This window comes from Myxocyprinus asiaticus, chromosome 9 (assembly GCF_019703515.2).
Source record: "Myxocyprinus asiaticus isolate MX2 ecotype Aquarium Trade chromosome 9, UBuf_Myxa_2, whole genome shotgun sequence".
Taxonomy (NCBI): Eukaryota; Metazoa; Chordata; class Actinopteri; order Cypriniformes; family Catostomidae; genus Myxocyprinus; species Myxocyprinus asiaticus.
The window spans coordinates 12,603,320-12,623,938 of record NC_059352.1 but is presented as its reverse complement, the minus strand read 5'-3'; the positions used below and the strand labels follow the sequence as shown (position 1 = coordinate 12,623,938).

At 36.7% G+C, this 20,619-nt stretch overlaps 1 protein-coding gene across 4 annotated transcripts in view; it reads right to left on the bottom strand.

Moving 5' to 3' along the window:
* Nucleotides 1-770: 770 nt before the first annotated feature.
* shq1 (SHQ1, H/ACA ribonucleoprotein assembly factor) overlaps nt 771-20,619 on the bottom strand; it is a 68,533-nt gene continuing 48,684 nt past the window's right edge. For 3 of the 4 annotated variants that reach the window (XM_051705827.1, XM_051705828.1, XM_051705830.1), the window contains 2 exons: nt 17,668-17,788; nt 772-1,670 (listed from right to left, as the gene is read on the bottom strand). In XM_051705827.1, the coding sequence (XP_051561787.1) occupies nt 1,019-1,670; nt 17,668-17,788 (773 nt within the window). In that variant the 3' untranslated portion in view covers nt 772-1,018. Of the gene's footprint in view, nt 1,671-17,667; nt 17,789-20,619 lie in introns of all 4 variants that reach the window. The other variant, XM_051705829.1, reaches the window with a different exon arrangement.

Sequence of the window (20,619 nt, the reverse complement as noted above, 5' to 3'; positions counted from 1 at the left end):
AATGATATTAAATATAATTATTAAATAAATAAAAAAATATTATAATATAATAAATATTATTTACAAAATAATATAAAATACTAATTTATATGAAATAATAATCATATACAATATTAATCAGTGACATTTTGGTGTATTTTTGTGTCTGTTTTTATAAAGCTCTGAAAGCATAAATTAAAAAGAATAATTATATAACTGTATTATATACTAAAAATAATAATTATAATTAATCAAATAATAATATTTATATGAAAACAGTACTTGTAATAATTTCCATGTAATAGTTTTATATATATATATATATATTTTTTTTTCAATATAAGTTTTTTTTTAAAATAAATTTCCAAATATTTATATAAAATATTAATTCATATACAACATTAAAAATGTATACTTTTGGTATACTTTTAAGTCTGTTAACATACATTAAAAATAATAATTATATAATTCTAAATAATTTTAAAAAATTATAATGTATTAAATAATATTAATAAATAATTTATATGAAAATAGTACTTATGTAATACTTTCTATGTAATACATTTATAATAGTTTTTTCAATATAATACAAAATTTTATAAAATTCTAACAATTTTTTATAAGATTTTAATAATTCATATAACATTAATAAGTAATACTTTTGATAAAGTACCTACAGTATAAATACAAATTAATAATTAAATAATTTTATGAATAAAATTACATTTTAATTTATTACTTTATTAATATGAATAATTATAACAAAATAAACTATCACACACACACAAACACAAATAATGCAAAATATTTGTCAATTCTTTGTCAAAATATTTAATTTAACACTATCCAGAGTTACCCAAAAATGTACAAGCAACAGAAAAATATCTTATTTTTAACTGCAACGCTTTTGTAAAACAATCAATTCTGAAAACGGCACAAATAAAACTGTCAATATTTCAAATATAAATCCATGAAAAAGCTCTTTGACAGATTTAAGGATACATCCATTAGTCCTAGTGCCAAGCAATAATATTCCCCATTAAGATCCTCCTTTTGCCATTGTAAGAAGAGTTTCCCCATCATCATCATCACTGTCCAGTTCATCAGTGGATATGATACGTACTGGATTCCTCTGTAGGCAGGGATCAAGTAGCTCTCTACTGGTTGCTGTATTTGTGGCGTCTCTCTCCGCCACAGCTGCACACTGATGGTAGTCGTCTCCTCTCTTTGTCTCCCCCTCAGTGTTACTGCCACTAACAGCATGTCTCGCCTGAGGCACATCCTCCTCGATCCTCAGCCCCTCCTCCAGTCTTTCTCCAAGCTCCTCAATCAGCTGTCTGGGCTCGTGCTGCTCTCCACATTCATGCTGGTGCTCCACAGGGAGGGGGGAGGCTGCAGTCACAGCATCATTCTTCAGAACCTCACAGCTGACCTGGAGTTCAAGAGGTCTGACCCTCGTTTGGTTGTTTTCTGTTCTTTCTCCATGTTCAGAGACAGTGCTAATGTCTGACTGCTCCTCCTCACTGTCTTCACTCTCTTCTTCAGAGTCGTCATCACTGTTTGAGTCATCTTCTTCCTCTTTCACCACAAGTTCAGCAGCTTGTTCAAGGATCTCTAGCTCTAGGTCTAGATGGCTCTTCTGCAGTTTGAAATTACGTAGTGGCTCAGCTAGGGCAACCACATGCTTGGATCTGGTGGGGGAAATAAAGATATTATATTTTAATGAGCTTATTATTGTGAAGTAAACAAAAGACATACTGGTGACTGGACTTTAAAAAAAAATCTGCATTTTTTCTTTTCAACCAGCTTATGGTCCATTGTTTTAAAATACTGGAACAGTACATTTACAACAGTTTGCTCTGTCTGTCTGTTTATCTATCTACATATCTATCTATCAAACTGTTCCCAAAGGGCAATTTTATTGCTCAAAGGTTGCGGTTTCAAAGCTCAAAAGACTTAATGGAGTTCTCTGCTATGGTATTTTTTTTTTTTTTATGTACACTTTGAACACCCTAAAACACCTTGGTAAAAAACAGGCACAAATAAGACAATTGTTGACAAGGTAACAGTCATGCAGACATAAAATTTAAATTTTGTCATCTACCCATTCTCAAGTAATTCCAAACCCATATGATTTTCTTTCTGCCATTAAACACTTAAGGAGATGTTTAGCTAAATAAACCAAAGCTGTATTCCATACAATGAAAGTGAATGGTGACTGAGGGTGCTCCCAAAATGACGCCATAAATATACATAATAGTTGTCCATTCAACAACATTGCGTGCTATATTTCCAGGCTTCTGATGTCATATGATAGCTTTGTTTGAGGAACAGACAATGATTTCAGTTGTTAGTCACAGAATATCTTGCCCTCCACTTCAGCTCTTAAATCTCATTGCTTTCACATATATTTACAGCATATGGTGCGTCACGCCGGGTTTGATGTCAGTTATGCCAAATGCGAATGGTTCACCCATGTCTCGTAACCGAAAGTAACGGAACAATATGAGATTTTAGAGCTGCGGCAGAAGTGAAGATTTTCCAGTAATATTTAATTTTAGTCTGTTCCTCACACAAATCTAGCATATGGATTTAAAAGACTTGAAATATAGTGCACGAGTCGTATGGGCTTTTATTATACTTTTTTCATATATGGAGCACGATGGAGTATGTATAGGCTACTTTGATGGTGCTTAGTCATTTTTAGAGCTCAACAGCACATTCACTTTCACTGTATGTAAAAAAACATATGTTACGTTCCATATGAGAAAGAACATCACTTAGGTTTGGAATGACATGAGGGTGAGTAAATGATGACAGAATTTGTATTTTTGGTGATATAACCCTTTTAATAAACAAGTTTTTTTTTCTCTCTCTCTCCCTCTCTCTCCAGGCAACCTGTGGAGGGAATGAACCAAAAAATTGGGTTTTGGCTGTTGAGAAAAATTGAAAGGAAATTTTAGCATTCTGCTCACAGTACAGTTGTCTCCATGGCTACTGTAGGGAGAACTCTGTAGTAGCACTTTAGTGCATGCTACTTTCTTGTGGAAAATCATTTTATAATGGTCACTTCACAAACACATGTTTATAGAAACATTACCCAGAGAAACTAAACACATATTGACAAGAACATGAAACTTAAAAAGGAATTAAAAGACATATTCACAAGAACATAGTTTTGAGTATATCAGGCAGATCTCGTGTGAATCACACACACACACAAAAATGGCTAGACAACAAAATAAATACATCAATCTGAGTTTCACTAAAACCGCATGCCACCACAAAGTTCCCCCAGGGAATACGCAAAGTAACCTGACATCGCTCCCCTCACAAGAAAAAAAAAAAAAAATCGCTACAATACTCTCTGCACTCTTAATGCAAAGATCCCTTGTACAAGGGGCCCAGAGGCATACATTATTCATGTTGCGAATGCGTCCGCGTGCTGCCAAAACTCAAGTGGCTACTATTCAGTGAGCTTTGGGCTGCTAGAAGCCTTCATCACCATGGTGATTAGCGAGCGGACAGGGAAGGGGGTGGGGGGCGGTGGAGGGGGTGTGGTCATGCTCCCTGAGGGTTCCGAGGTCATGGCCATTCACAAAAAGCATAAAGCGTGTCATCTCTATTGACAGGCATCGCAGTGCTCTGTGCTTCAATTAACCCACCGCTGAGAACCAAGATGGCTTCTTATTACTGCGTAGGTCTAATGATCTCCTGAATTGCCAGAGGACAGAGATTCCTAGCTGGAGAGCAGAGCTCTCTATCCTCTGTCTCCGGAGGATACTGTGTACACATGTATGCTCGGCGCCTTCAGAAGGTGCTTATCTTTGATTAAGAGGTAAACATTGATACGGCGAGGAAAGGTCATGGTTAGAGGGAGGGGGAAAATCTGTTGGGCAATATTCAGTGCTGGTTTACAATAAATATTAAGGTAAGGAAGTAAGGAATAAATTGCCACCAGTAAATCTGTGTTGGATCTGAGATCTATTCAGTCTCAAAGAGATTATAAAATGTGTACATAATGGATTTTTTCTAAATGTCTAAATGGAAATCCAGGGTAGACTTAATTTCAAAATTCAAAAAATCAGCATAAAACAACATTTGTATATATTGTACTGTCTCTTATGAGACTTACAGTATACAGTGATTAGAGTGGTAAAGCAAGCCCGATCTCATGAAAATAACATGACTGTGGCGACACTTTTGCAAAATTACATTAAATAGGTCCTTACACATATCACGGCAGTTCTGAGGTGAAATGTCTACTGTGTGCCACTTAAAGAGAGTTAAATTCTCTTCCAAAAAGATGATGTTTTTAAGGTTAATGTTCTAATGAGTTTAAAATCAATAAAACCTACCTCTCTACCCTACACCTTAAATCTAAACGACAGTGTCATAAAAAGCAAATCTGAAATGAAAAGTGCAATTGCGGAAACCAGTTCATTTTCTGGTACTTCCAAGACACTTTTGGCTCACGTGTCGACTTGCATGCTCTTCAGGACTCATATTCTTTACATCACAAATGCAACATGCTATCTGTTGAGCTACCACACAAAAATACCATGCTAGGACAAACGTATATATATATATATGTAGGTGGTTATTAGGGATGGGATGATGTGGTTATCTCATGATTCGGTTCGATGTATGATATGAGGTTCACGATTCGATATAATCTCGAATCAATATAATAACGTAAATTACAAAACATTACAGAACATTTTTTGTTTTCTGAAAAAAAGTTTGAGCAAAATGCACATTGCTAAATGCTAACATTTTAAATAATAAGAGTTGCTCATATACATCTCTACAAGAAAAGATCACAAACAAATAGGCTTTCAAAAATAGTGGGCTACATTCAGGCTGATCAAGTGCAGAATAAGCAATTGAACTAACGAAAACCTGTCCTGAAAAAAAGAGTGAAAGTGTATATTTACATTTTATCAATTTGTTTGTCATCATTATTATAATCAAAATCTAACTTTGTAAAAATACAAAACTTAAATTAATATTAATTAATATTATATCCTGAAATGGTATATACTGTATATACACACATATATTTACACACACATTTGTTTTTCTCATGTTTCATGAATAAGGCCCAATGAGTTTGCTTAGTCACTACACTGCATGTTAGTGTTTCTATAGGATTTTATATGAATGCAAGCATTTCAATGTAAATTTTATAAGCATAAAATATAAGAAAAGGTCCCTTCAATGCCTTAAGCATTGCTCTTTAGATATAAATTCTTTTGTTTAGTTTGTTTGGAAAACTTTATAAGAATATAAGTTCAAGAAATATTCTATAATGATTTATAAGTGTTTTGAGGCATAAATACAAGTTTTTGCCTAGTGCCTTTTATTGAATACTGCATAAAAACTAGATTTAAGTTTGACACTTTTATTACAAAAAAAGACCCACTTTATATTAGGTGGCCTTACCTACTATGTACTTAACCATTTGATACAATAATGTACTTATTATCTACATACATGTTGTTGCATTGTAATTACATTTAAAGTACTTGCATTTAATTACATTTGTAGTTACCTAAACCCTTACCACAAAACCTAACTCTAACCCCTAATCCTAACCCTAACCTTACTCCTAAACCTACCTCAATAGCAATAAATGTGGGAATTTTGCAGAGCAACATGTAGTTACACAGTAAATACATAGTCTTGTATGTATTTAATGTTAGTATATAGTAGTTAAGGCCACCTAATATAAAGTGTGACCCAAAAAAAAATAAAATAAATAAAAATAAAAAATAACACAGGTCAATGAAAATGTATTCAATATTCCTTATTCATGACGCATGATCAGAACACACTTTTTAGTGTAAATCGTTAGTAAAACCATTTTTGCATAAATTGCCCTTATTTAGTTCAATGGGACAATTTACATAAGAATGCATTTACACACAATACTCAATGAGTTGTCTCAGTCACTACACTGCATGTTTTAGTTTGCATATCTATAATAGTATATATGGGTGAAAGCATTTCAATGCATATTTTATAAGCATAAAATATAATAGCGGTGCCTTCTACGCCTTGAATGTCAGAGACTGTACCATTGCGCTTTAGTTTTAAATTGTTTTGTATAGTTTGTGTGAAAAAATTTTAATACTGTAGCTTATCTATACGCTTGTATAAATTTATAGGAGTATAAGGTCAATAAATATATTATCATAATTTTTAAGGCGTGATACAAGTATTTTTTGGTGCCTTAATATTGAATGAAAACAAAACCAGACTGAAGTATAAATGCCTCTAGAATTTGGGGAGGTGCGCACGAAATCTGCGGCACGGCGCGCTCTGGTGCGAGGCAAAAGTATAAACAAGGCTTAAAGGCTCAAATACTTTAGGGGGCCTCTGTATTTTCCAAGATCTTAGGAAATCTGTAAAGATTTTTAAAATAAAGAGGTCTAAAACTGGAGTGCAATTAAATAATCTGATTTCTAGCTAGCAAAGCCTTTAGCAAGTATTTGACCTAACATGCTATACTAATGACATGGCAAATGAAATATTAGAGCCACGTGTCATTCTGTTCCTCTAGGGGATGAATTTTCAACTGAGCTGCCTTAATGAAACATCAAACCAATCTGCTTGAATGAAAAAAAAAAGTATTTAAACAACATAAGGAGTCAATGTGATAATGTTCACAAATGTAATACATTTTCAAGGTGTTTTCCCTTGCAAATTTGACAAATTGTCTATTTGTAGAAATGGCCTGAAATCACATGACTAGCTTCAGAAAATGGACAAAAAGACAGCCATGTCTCAGCTATAAAAAGCAACCGACAAAATCCTCTGAAAAGCACCATGGGTTCCAAGAAACAGTGAGAAGGTCCAAAAAAACTGTTTGGCACTTCCTGTAGAGATGTGGTTGGTGGAAGTCCCAGAGCAGCGGCGGTGCTTCAAACACTTGCCATATTCTTTTACCCCTCGTGGGAAGTCATTATTGAGTTAGCATTGTAGAGGCTCGCTTGTTTTCTCTGCTTCTCTCTCTCCCCCTCTCCTCCATTTCTGCGGTGAGAGAATGCACGCTTGCGGTGGAAACAAAGGCCCCTTTTGGGGAGAAGGATAATGTTGTACACAATTCAGTCATTACGATGGCACTGTTGTGGTTCGCCTTAATTAACCGAGAAGGGGCGGCTTTTCAAGTTTGGGAGAAGGGGGAAATAAAAACAAGCCTGCCGTGACAAAGACACACTAGAGGTAGCTTGAAATAAGAATGGAGAGACCTTTATGTCAGGAGAGACAGGTTGAACTTACAGTGATTTACTCATCTACTTCAAACAAAGTGCTTAGACTGCTTCTACATTAAGCTCTTAAGACATGTAAATCAATACATAAAGATGAAATGTAACTCCACCTTCTGAACAAGATAATTAGTCTATAAGAACATCTAAAATGGCGTTACACCATTGGAAATTCCTCAAGTATTTTTTGGGGATGTTAAAATGCTTTCTCCTATCCGAGCTTAATATGCAGAAGTACAAGTAAGTTATTTGTAGGTTGATATCTCCAAAACTGTGCTGCTGTAGCACTATCAAAACTTTGCTTTGTTTGTTTGAACATACTGACTGGCTCGACACATCAACACTGACTCAACTAATGGAGTGAGTTTAAAGCAGGACTATATGTTTGGCCAACCAATGGGAGACAGCGGAAACCGGAATGACAACAGCCATTTCAATTTGCAGTTTCGTTTGGTGACACAAGTGGTGCAGAAATTACACACTTCAAGGAGCAAATGTGCATGGCACACATTTCCATAAAGTCCTATAATAAATGCACATTTACAGTGACTTAAAATTCATTCAAAGTAAACATTTTAGTATTTATTTCCTGGGAATCTAACCACTTGGTTTGATATTTTGTTATCTAATGCAATGACTAATGCAATTAACAAGTGTGGCATAAGGGCTCAAATCCTTTTGGTGGCTTCTGTATTTTCCAAGATCTTAGGAAATCTGTAGCTCTTTTTTTTTTAAATAAAGAGCTTTAAAATTGGAGTGCAATGAAATTATAATCTGATTTCTAGTGACTACTGGCATTGCTTGTGCCATTGTCTTCCAGTCGAGCTACAGGATCATCACCACACAAAAAAAAAGTAATAAAATTCAACAAAATATTAATTAGATACATAAATTGGCGGAACTGTTCCATTGAATGTCTCGGATGTCACAAGAGAGAAATGTGGGATATTGAACATCAGAGGACAGACAGCATCAACACAGCCCAGACTGACTGAATGAGCCAGAGTGTTGAAATGGCGCTAACCGTGCACTGGGAATGAATATGATCCACTTATCTGTGTGAACTCTAAGACCAGGATCACTTTCCTCACACCAGAGGGACACTTTAATCCACTCTCTCTCTCTCTCTTTCTCTCTCTCTGAAGCACACTCAAACTAGAGCCAGAAAAAGGAGGGCGTAAAAGTTCAGAGAGGACTTTTCTGTCATAGAACTCATGTAACAAGCAATGGAATATTTATTTCTTCCTTTTCAGTATAATGAATAAACAAAACATATAAAAATAACACAAGTTAAAGGAATAGTTCACCCAAAAATTTTAATTCTCTTGTAATTTACTCACCCTAATGTCAATCTGAACAATGACATTCTTTCTTTCATGGAACATAAAAGGAGATAATAGGCAGAATGACAGCCTCAGTCACCATTCACTTTCATTATATGAAAAAAAGATGCAATGAAAGTGAATGGTGACTGAGGCTAACATTCTGCACATCTCCTTTTGTGTTCCACGGAAGAAAGAATTTCATAAGGGTTTGACAGGAATTTTCATTTTTGTGTGAAAAAGTGCTTCTGTCAAATATTATAACCTAAATAAGAGTGGTTTATTCTAAATGAGGTTGGCCAATGTTTTGAGATCACATGACCAGCCGAATACTTCTCACTTTATCTTGGTAATCCCCTTGTAGGACACTTTCGATTGCAGAATAAATGGATCACGGGTGACAAATACACCTGTGAATACCATATTTCTACAATGGCATTTGCAAAACCACACCAGATGGTGTACAGCAAGCAAAGTGTCTAAGACTTAGTCTTATCGGGCTGCAAAACATCAACCAAGAAACTAGGTTTGATGTTTGCCTGTGCAAAACTCACCACCATGATGCAACAGTGTTGTGGGGGGTTGCCAGACTGTTGCTGTGTGGTTGCTAGGGTGTTTTGGTTAGCTGTTAGTATGTTGGTAGGGTGTTCTGGTTGGTGGCTAAGTGGTTGCTTACTGGCCCAAGTCAAATGAGCTCACCCCAACTCTGGTTTCAGGTTCCCTCATTCAAGTCTATTATATGTTTTTTGCACGAATTTGTACTGCGCCTGTAATTTTTACATTTTTTTCCAAAACCTGTACCGTTGTGTGCTGGATACACAACTTGGCAAGTTTAGCAATAATAATGTACTTAATCACATCTTAGTTTTGGCAGACACCGTCGATCTGACGTTGCACATTTTCATTAGCCCAAATATACAGAATTGCCATGATTTTGTTTACTGACCAGTACTGACGATTCTCCATTCTCTGTTGATCTGCTGAGGTAAGCAGGAACCTAGATATGAAAAATTGGGAAATTAGTATCTTGGTGCTACCCTCTGACCTTACTCAGCTAAACTCCGCCTTTGACACCTACCCCGCCTCAATCACCAGTTGGCCTTCATTGGCCCAAGGGTAATCGGTGGGCCATTGGCCCTTGGCCCAGAGGAAGCCCTGGAAGTGACAGTGGGAACGCAACTGGCCCTGGTACACACTAGCACTCCCTCATTTGACCCAATAGTGGAAACGGGGCTACTAAAGCTGATCAATATGGTCAGACGTGAACCATTCAACTGAACAAGTTGGCTAGCAGAGCAAGCTGGCGAGTGTCAGACACCAAAACCAAAAAGGTCACGATCATACACAAAGCCATCTAAACCCTAGTGACAGCAATCAGTCATAACCTAAACAGCATAATTAAATACACATACAACAAACAGCGACATTTTAAGCTTGATTTCCCTTAATGCCAGAGGGGGCCTTTACAATTCACTTAGCTACTGAAGCAAAAAGTGACAGAAAACACAGTTTCACACACCTCTTTACTCTGTCGTGATTTAACACTTACTGACAACAGTAACGTCCACTCTGGGGGCAATTGACCGCAAAGCTTTACGAAACCCCTGACCCATGTGGCCCCTGGAGGCCTCCATTCCCTCAAGCTAGGGGACCGGAGTCCCTTGAGAAAAACACTTGGCTGAGCGTCAGTCTTCCAACAATGTGTTGTTTCTCTCTGTTTGAGAAAGCAACTTGCTCATCCCATCAAAAGACAAATCTTTAAAGGGATAGTTCACCCAAAAATGAAAATTCCATCATTGTTTTACTCGGTCTCATGTAGTTACAAACCCATATTACTTTCTTTTCACTGCATTCAATGAAAGTGAATAGTGACTAACATCCTGCCTAACATCTCCTTTTGTTTTCTATGGAAGAAAGAAAGCCATACACATTTGGAACAACATGAGTAAGGGTGAGTAAATGATGACAGTATATTCACTTTTAGGTGAACTATCCCTTTAAGCTCAACTTTAACAGGTTGCCATGGGTTTTGTTCAGAATCCGACTGACCCAAGCAAGGAATTTAAACACAAAGAGAAACTGGAAGGCAAAAGCTCTGTTAGACAACAGTTCCATTGCACTTAGTGGAACACAATAAGTTACACATTATATTATCTGTTTTCTGAACTGCCCGAGGAGTCAGCTCACTGGGGTGATTCTTATTGCTGGATGGGGGAATAAGAAAATGCTAGTGGTCTTAGCAGTCTGGCACTAAATCTCTGAGCTTGGCATCAACACAGCACACTGAAGCCACATTGAAATGAGAAGCAGAACTCAAGCTCGTCTGCACTCTGACTGCTTGATTCTGAATGTAATTGATTGCAGAGTTTCCACTGCTATGAGGTGTCTTTCCATACTGAGGACAACTTTATATATTGAAGTTAAGAAGAAACAGCTTAGCTAATGTCTTCAGGCAACATCTGGTATGATCAGGAGTTGTCATGAAGAAATACTTATGATCTGGTGGACAGTGTTGAGGTCAGAGAAGAAAATTTCAAACCAAAAGTTTTAAAGTGGTATTTGAAGTCAGTTATTTTGGTCGTTTCATAGTTTCAAACATGTATGATCCTCAAAAAATAATTATAATGAATACATTTTTTTTTTTTTTTTAAGTGGTTGTTTTTATCTCAAAGCATTAATTTAACATTCCTGTAGCACAGGGTTTCCCAATTTGTGAATCCTTTGGGGTTTGATGTAACTGTACACAATTGCGATTAACCAGTAGACACTAATGGGACTTACTATTTTAATTTTTGAATTTAATAATAATAATAATAATAATAATAATAATAAATCTTTCCTTGTCTGTCTCTTTCTTCTGAGCTAGCTTCTATATTCCTATAGCTACAGTACTCTTGGAACTCCTGGCAGTGCTATACTGCATATATTGTTGACTTTTGTGTTACAAATCACTTGTATGTTCCTCATTTTTAAGTCACTTTGGATAAAAGCATCTGCTAAATGACTAATGTAATTGTAAATGTAGAAATAAAAAAAATAATGTATAAAATCAAAACCCTCATGACAGAACACTTTGATCTTAAAAAAAAAAAAAAAAAAGAAAAGTTGATTTGTGATAATAAGTGAAGCCACTAGTGGTACCAAACAGAATGGCAAAGTTTCAAACATTTGAAAATAAAATGTAAAACAATCCCCCAAAAGATTCATGCTTAAAACAAGAAAACAATATTTGCCATTGGGGAATGAGAAATAAACTTAATAAAAATTAAAAAAAAATAAAAAATAAAAAATTCTTATCCCTTTGTCGAATACTAATCTTGATTTTAGCAAAAACAAAATCACTAATATTGTTAGATTTCTCTGACTTAATATATTGCCATTTTGTTTCTCAAGTAAATGTATCTTGTTTTAAAGATGTTTAGATATTTGTATTCGAAAACAATACTGATTAATAAATAAAAAAAATTTTTGTACAAAAAACAACGATTTTTGTGTGCATTTTCTATTGATCAAATTATGATCAAAATGATGTTGGGCGGCTCAAACAAACAGATTTCAATTCGGTTTGGTGCCTCTAGTGGCACAGAAAATACACATATACACCTTCAATATTACATGAAATCACAGGGGGTACTTTAAGCAAATAATTTAGGTCACAGAAGATGACCTAACCCTTTGCTATAGCAGGATTTGGGACAAGTTACCTGACACTATTCCAATCATAAGTCATAGCACTGAGCGATGTGGCTACTTGTCAGGCGTGCTGCCATCAATGTGACAGAGAGTGGATTGGAGCTATGTCAGTCAAACAACCAGAAAGAGGAGTGTCCAACTCAATCCACTTTGTTTCATTGCCGATTGGAGGTCCTGTACAGCGGTTTAAATCACACTTGAAGTCTTTGAGACACCATAAATTTGAGCACGGCATTCCTGCAGCCAGAGGTATTTGAAAGTGAGAAAGCTGGTTGGATTGCAGGGAGATAATAAATCATCCCCCCAGGGGCAGTGTTCATTAATCTCTACATTCGTCACAAACAGCTGATCATGTCTGATGGCTGATAAGAGATTTGAGCAGGAACTGCTGCCACAGAGGAGACTGGATGATATCTATAATCCAGAGATCCCACAAAGGCTACGTTCACTCAGTGAACAGGGCGGATTCACCAAACAGTTGCGGCACTTCTGTGCACGGTATTTCAGCACAAAAAGCTCAAATACACGCTCGGCTGCAGCACTTATGGGTTCTTTTGGCACCCCAGAAAACAACTGTTTGTGGCCTAAAACCGGTCTGAGAACCATATTCTGCAGCAGAGCGAACATACCCAAAGATTACTTGGACTGGGGCGTGCTTGTGGGAGGAACCTTGGAAGAGATCATTGTTTAAAAAAATCTGACAGAGGAGATGTCAGACGTTGAAAACACTGTCACAACATACCTGCTATGAAAACAGGGAGTTGTATACACAGACCTGAGCAGTGGGGATTTGATCAAAAGCTCCAGCACTTGAAAGGAGGAGCGAGTCTCCTGCATTCACTTTCCATGACAAGAGAAGCTTTGTCTGAACTCAAAGGGAAGTTTGCAGCACTGTTTCAACAGGACTAAAGACACTCTAAAATATTGCAAACTGGAAATCAATTTTCAGCGTGATGTTGAGAGATGTCTAACGCCTCTAGGCAAGTATGACTAAGAGAACAACGGGAGTAGAATGCTGTCATAAATTCTGCAAGTGGCACATTTTAAGGCACTCCAGTCTGTTTTCTCTTTTGTTCTGCTCAATATAGTGCAAAAGAGAAAGAGGAAAAGAGGAACACAAGTGTTCCATTGCAGGCCAATACTGTTGTTGGCTCAGCCGATGCATTTAGTGATCGATCGGGGCACTCAAGAAGACACTTAGCTTGGATGGCCACACTTCTGAGGGAAAATAATAAAGAAAGGATGGTTCTTTGCCTTGTTTACCCTTCAGTCTCTAAATTTACACTACTCATATGTTCATGCAAGCCTGATTGAATATTACTGCACACTAACAGTGGAACTACACAGTTCTCTGTGGACTGTGCTGCCATACAAAGCCAAAACACAGTAACTACACATTTAGTCCAAGCTGAGTTATGACTGAAATCGGTTCTCTTAGAATGTGATCTGTCCTGTGACAGACAGGTTTGGCTCAGCTATGCTCAGATTCAGAGAAAACAGTGAGACACATTTTGTTAAACAATCCAACCCCTCTAAAGCCATTTTTCTTAATTTCAGTCACCATTCACCATTGAATGATTCACTGAATGTGAATGGTGACTGAGGCTGTAAATTCCTAACATTCTGCCTAACATCTCCTTTTGTGTTCTGCAGAAGAATTGGACATGTTTGACAACATGAAACTACCTGAAATCAGATTTTTTTTAAATAAGATTTTAAAGGAATATTATGGGTTCAATACAAGTTTAGCTCGATCAGCAGCATTTGTCGCCTAATGTTTACATTTACATTTATGCAATTGGCAGATGCTTTTATCCAAAGCGACTTACAGTGCACTTATTACAGGGACAATCCCCCTGGAGCAACCTGAGTAAATTGCCTTGCTCAAGGACACAATGGTAATGGCTGTGGGGATTGAACCAGCAACCTTCTGATTACCAGTTATGTGCTTTAGCCCACTACGCCACCAACACTGTTGAAAAAATCAAATAAAATCTGGGTTACAGTGAATCACTTACAATGGAATTGAATGGGGCCAATCGTAAACATTAAAAAATGCTCACTATTATAAAAGTGTAGTCATAAGACGTAAACAATATGCATTTTAACAAGATTTTAGTGTGATAAAAATCACTTACTAACCTTTTCTGTGTAAAGTTATATCCAATTTTACAACTTTGTTTCCATGACGATATAACATCGTACACCCTGTTATCCCAGTAAATGACGATTTAAACAACTTTACAGCTCAAATAATTCACAAGTTTTAAGAGAAGAATTAATGTACGTACTTTTATAAAATTATAAGCTTCACATTTCTGTTTTAAAACCCTCCAAAAATTGGCCCCATTCACTTCCATTATAGGTGCTTCACTGTAATGTCATTATTTGCTTTTGTGAAAGAAAAGGAGAGACGAGTCTAAATTCTTTTTTTTTGTAATTTTGTTTTAGTTCAGATTTGGATGTGTTTTTTTGGTTTTGCTGTTCAGACTGCAAGCAACTAAAAACATTTAAAGAGTGAGCGGAAATGAGTGACACATCTCCATACAATACTGCACACTTTGTATGACGTTATATATAGTATGTGTTGCATCCCGAATGACGAAAAAACTACTTACAATTAATTCAAACTGACCCAACAAACTGAGTCATATTCCAAAAATTCTGATTTATATCAGGTTTCAAATCACATATGGATTGGTTTTGTGCTGTTCAGATAACAAACTAAATGTATTTGAGTCAGATACGTCCCCAAAAAATCTGATTTTTGCTGCCTGTCTGAACAAAGCCAAAGAGTCTGTGTACCCACATTGCTTTCTGTCTCTCTTTTTCCAATTTATTTTCTTTATTTTTTCTGTTTCCTCATTGAGAAAACAGGCACAATGCAACTCTGAGCCCTGCCATTTTACACATCTATTATTAATTATCTGTCAAGGCCTTGTTCTTGCCAGAAAATCTACACTTTGGCAAAACAAGAAACTGCAAAAATTCAGTCTAATCCCCGCAGGACATTTATCATGTCTGGGCACAGGGCCTATAACTTCATATGTTCATTTTTCAACTGGACTCTTTTTAGACAAGCATACAACTTTAAGCTGAACACTGGCCAAGAAACAGAGTATATCTCATTACTGAATTATGCACTAACTGTAGTGCACATTTTAAACATCCAAGTGATTACAAAATATGGCAAGCAGAGATGGTGATTGCAATACCACTCAACATGAATCAAGTTCAGGCACTGTAGTTCTGTTTAACTAGCAGAAAGAAAACTAAACATCTTTTTTTTACTAAACATTCTCCCCTTTTCTCCCCAATTTTGGAATGCCCAATTCCCCATGCGCTCTAGGTCCTTGTGGTGGCGTAGTGGCTCACCTCAATCCTGGTGGCAGAGGACGAATCTCAGATGCCTCCGCGTCTGAGACTGTAAATCCACGCATCTTATCAATTGGCTTGTTGAGCGTGTTACCGCGGAGACCTAACGCGCATGGAGGCTTCATGCTATTCTCCGCGTCATCCACGCACAACTCGCCACGTGCCCCACCGAGAGCGAGAACCATATTATAGCGACCATGAGGAGGTTAACCCAATGTGACTCTACTCACCCTAGCAACCGGGCCAATTGGTTGCTTAGGAAGCCTGACTGGAGTCACTCAGCAATTCGAATTTGCGACTCCAGGTGTGGTAGTCAGTGTCTTTACTTGCTGAGCTACCCAGGCCCCCAACATTTTTTTTACAATGACAATTATGACTACATTCAGACTGGATGAGCCTCATCTGAATCGTGAGATACTAAATTCTTACTGGATGAGCCATGTTCTAAGTCATTGTAAATAGATGATATATGCACACGTGACCGCACATCAGGTAAGGAATAATTGACGACAGACCATTGAATTATTGAAAAATAATGCACACACTGAGATGGTAATGTGGCCATGACGTGAAGCAGAGACATTTTAAGGTTTTCGTCCCTAGAACACTTCTACTTGTGAGTGGAACTACATTCTTACACCACGGATTCAGCATTTTGCTTTGATACAGACCAAGCCTTCGTTGCTAGTTCGAAAGCGTCACTTTAGAACTAGTAATGGAGGCTTGGGCTGCTTTTAAGCACTTATTGGAGTAACAAAGTAGTGTGTGTGCGCATTCGTGTTTGCATTTGTGTGATGGAGAGCGAGAGAAAGCAGAGAGAGCGAGCTATCGGATATGTGTGAGATTACCCGAGTCTTCTGTGGCTCTCTTCAGTTGTGTTCATTTGTAACGTCACTTTAAATTGGCAAGTTGTTTGTTTAACAACACTTCTCAGTAGTAGAGTGGTAGCATCACCATTCTTGAATATAGCTTTTCAGTTGCTAAACTGCTTTATTAAGTCTCGGGGGTGCGTTGACATCAGGGCACTGCGTGTTGCTCGCGAGTGTCTATGTGTGTGCGTATGAATGTGTGTGGTTGAGAACGAAGGAGAGAGATATGGAACTGTTATGCAGTCAAGACCTGGAAGCACTTCATAGCGTTTACTGAAAAATAATTGCACACCTTAGAACGTCCGTCAACCAATCCGAATCAAGCATTCAACAGACCTGTGGTATAATTGATATTAATGCGGCAAGTTGCTTTGTTGCTTGGCAACCATAAACAGCCTACTGTTAGGCCAATGAACTGTATTACTTGTATCTTAAAGATTTATAAATAGTAAGGGGCCGTTCACACCGAACACACTTTTGCACCTGGAAACCATTACATCCGGAAGCGTTTTGTTTTTCAGCATCTCACGTAGAAACACCATGTATTTTAGACGCCATGTTCCATTCATTGTGCTGCATCTAGCTTTTTTAGCACAATAAGGTGTTCAGTCTGAACAGCTCCTAAGAATGCCAGCAAGTACCTGAACTTATTGGAAAGCTGTGGAATGACCTAATTTTGGTTTATGTATAATTTCTGTTCTTATGTTGTTATTCAAGTCTCTGCTCAACTATAATTAGCAAAGCTTATGCCTTTATGTAGTGTTGTATATTGGAACGTTTTTCAAATAAAAAATGACATCTTTGCGATAGATGATTTATTGTGATTACTATTAATAATAAATGCAATGACTTTTCCATATAAGCAATAAGCCGGTAAAAATGCAGTGCTTTACAGCAATTTTACCATGCTTAAGGTGGTTTTAGACACTCAATTTTGTATTGTGCCTAAGAACACCTAACCTAGTGAAATCACTGTAACGCATGGCCTCACATGGCTTATTGCTTTAATGAGCCTGCAATTTATCTCACAACAGGGATTCACGAACTACATGATTAGCTAAACATCTGATTCTGGCACCAGTTCAATTTGCTCCTAAAATAATAACAATATAAACAATTTTTTGGTTGGATGACTGAACTTCAAGCGATTTAACTTACTTGACCCTCTGGATCCAGATGCAGTAGTCTGTAATGTAGAGGTCGTTGAGGATATAGGCTGGATCGTTCTCTTGGAAGATCTTATGGATGGCCAAAAGGCATTTAAGAACGCAAGCCTTCCCTGCAAAGAAGAAAACGTACAGTGATTTAGTCTAAACACAGACAACTCAGAAGACTATGATTACTCAAGACAACCCAAAACTCAAGAGCACTCTTCATATAAAACAAGGTATTGTGTACAAACTCTGTACAAATCATTTTATTCATCAGTATTTGTGTCATGTTTCAGTATCTAAACATCCTTAAAACAAGATAAATTTACCCAAGAAGCTAAACTGTGTAAGATAATACGTTTTCCGAGAATATATCTTGAATAAAGTAGTTTTTTCTTGTTTTAAGTATAAACCTCCCCAAATTTTGTTAGATTTATGCTTGAAACGAGATAAAACGATTTGCCAATTGGGTAACAAAAATATATTAAATTAAAGATACATTCCCCTCCGTCTTCCATTGGTCAACAAGCAGATAGTCCCGCCCCAAACTCACACCACTGGTTGAGCCAATGTCGCTTTGAAAAGAGCAAAACCACAGAGCCACAATGCTTACAGTTTTTAGGAAATTCAATCTACCAATGGCCTGCTTAAAGTTGTCTCTACATAATAAGCTGGGAAAGCAGAAAGTATTTTAATCTCGTTTTAAGTATGTTTATATGTTTTTAACTGGAAAATGGCAAAAATTCTGATTAAGTAAATTATATTTTTTTTCAGTGAAGACAGCTACTAAGCTGTGATCAACTGTGCAACTTTTGCTTAAGCAAAGAGGGAATCCTGTGCAGAGTGGATGATTTCTGAGCACTCAAGGAGATAACTGTATTTTCCATTCTAGCAGATGTGACCACAACACTCAGAACATACCCACAAACACCTTGAGGGCGTCGTGCCAAAGCGATGATATTTGTTGTCATGACACCAGTCTCCTGAAAAAGGTGTAAAAATATCCCCTCAGCGCAAGGCAACGGGCTCAATTGTAAAGCGAAATGAGGGCCGCAAGGATCCTTGAGCCGCCCACAGAATAGGCTGGCAGCCAGTGGAGACATTCCAACTGCTTCAGAAAACAAACAGTGCACTCGCACTGAGGAAAGCCTTACACAAACATTTGGTTCCCATTTAAGATGGAACTCTTCCTTGGATAGAGATAGTGGGAGAGAGAGATAGACAGACAGAGTGAGAGAGAGAGAGAGAGCTCAAGGGACTTTTGCTTTTTTTCCCCTTCTTCCCCCCCTCTCTCTCTCTCGTTCTCTAACCTTCATTCATCTATAAAGTTTTTTTTTACTTGTTTAAAAAAACAAAAAAAACATATACATATACAAAACATTTTTATACTAAAATATTTTGTTTACCAAGAGAAAAGAGAAAGTAAGAAAGAGGACAGGGAAAAAGACAAATGTCCTGAAGCTGCTCTGCACAGAAATCCCTCTTTTCAGCACATTTTTGTCTGATTATTATTATTATTATTATTTTTTTTTTTTTGGTTGTTTAAGCATAAACCTTAATAAATTTTGTTAGTTTTATTATTAATACAAAGAAAATTATTTTTTGCTAATAGGGTAAGAAAAATACACTTAATTCAAGATTCCAAAACGTACAAAAATTTCCTTCGTAGGTAATCTTATCTTGTTTTAAGTATGTTCAGATATTTTTTACTGGAAAACAAGACAAAAATGCAGAGTTTAACTTCTTCAGAACATATGAGGAAAAACTCTCTTTTTTCTCTGACCTTCATTCATTCATCTTCTATTATGCTTAATAAGCCAACAACAAATTTGGTCATAAACCATTTAAGCAAAAACCAATCGGAACATGTAGATTTTTGCCCATTAACCAAATTTCGGTATGTAAACACCCTTTCTGGCGTTCTTACTGGCTTATCGAGGGTTCCCACTCTTTTCAAGGCACAATTTTCCAGGACATTTTATGTGCCCTACCATTTTAATATTTAAGCAAAAGCACATGTGTCCATTTAATCATGCTTCATCGTTTCTGTGTGTTTTTGACGGTTGTTTCTCACCTCCAGATAACAGTTCACTACATGGCCCAGTGTAATTATTAATCACTGTAAAGCTGTGATTAAATGAAATAAATACATAGTCTGCATGTGTTGCGCACTTCAGACTGATATGCTCTCTGTCATCTCACACACACAAGAGCGCACGTGATGATCATAATAAGGTGTTTTCAGTGTATAAGCGGCCAGCTTTACACATTCATTTTGAAGCGCACAACACTTGCAGATTATTTATTTAATTAAATCACAGACGTTTGAAGTTTAATCAATCATCACACTAGGACACTGCAATTTTAATTTGATTAATTGCGCAATCAAACATTCATTTTTGTCCAAATATTTTGTATTCCATGACAATCTGCGTTTTATAGCTAATACCATTTTTAAGACTAGATTCCATAATTGAGTCCGTGTTTTCTGCATACTACATGTGGTAACCTCGGTATAAGCTGACTCCGATTGTTGAATTATTGAACATTAATTTACAACGAATCACCGTGCTACCAACTCATATTGTGAATTCATTTTAAAAAAAAAATCAGTGGTCGACTGTCAAATGTTTTTGTGGTTAACGTAACAGCAATGTTGGGCCGAAAAAATCTTATTTTGTACTATTTCATTACTTAAACAATTTTGTCGGAGCAAAGCAGAGATGACAGCTAATGAGCAAAGAAAGTATGTGACAGGGATTTATTTATGACAGTTAACTGTTGTCATTGTTTCACAATGTTTAGCCGCCAGCAAATGTGGTTTTCTTGCATTGCCAGATTTTTTTTAATAGGCTGATTTTTTGTTAGTTATCAGCATATTGGTGTGCATGTAAACACTCACCGACTGTTGTCTGTCTGGCAAATGCATACTCAGATGAACAAAGCTGATATCTTTTAA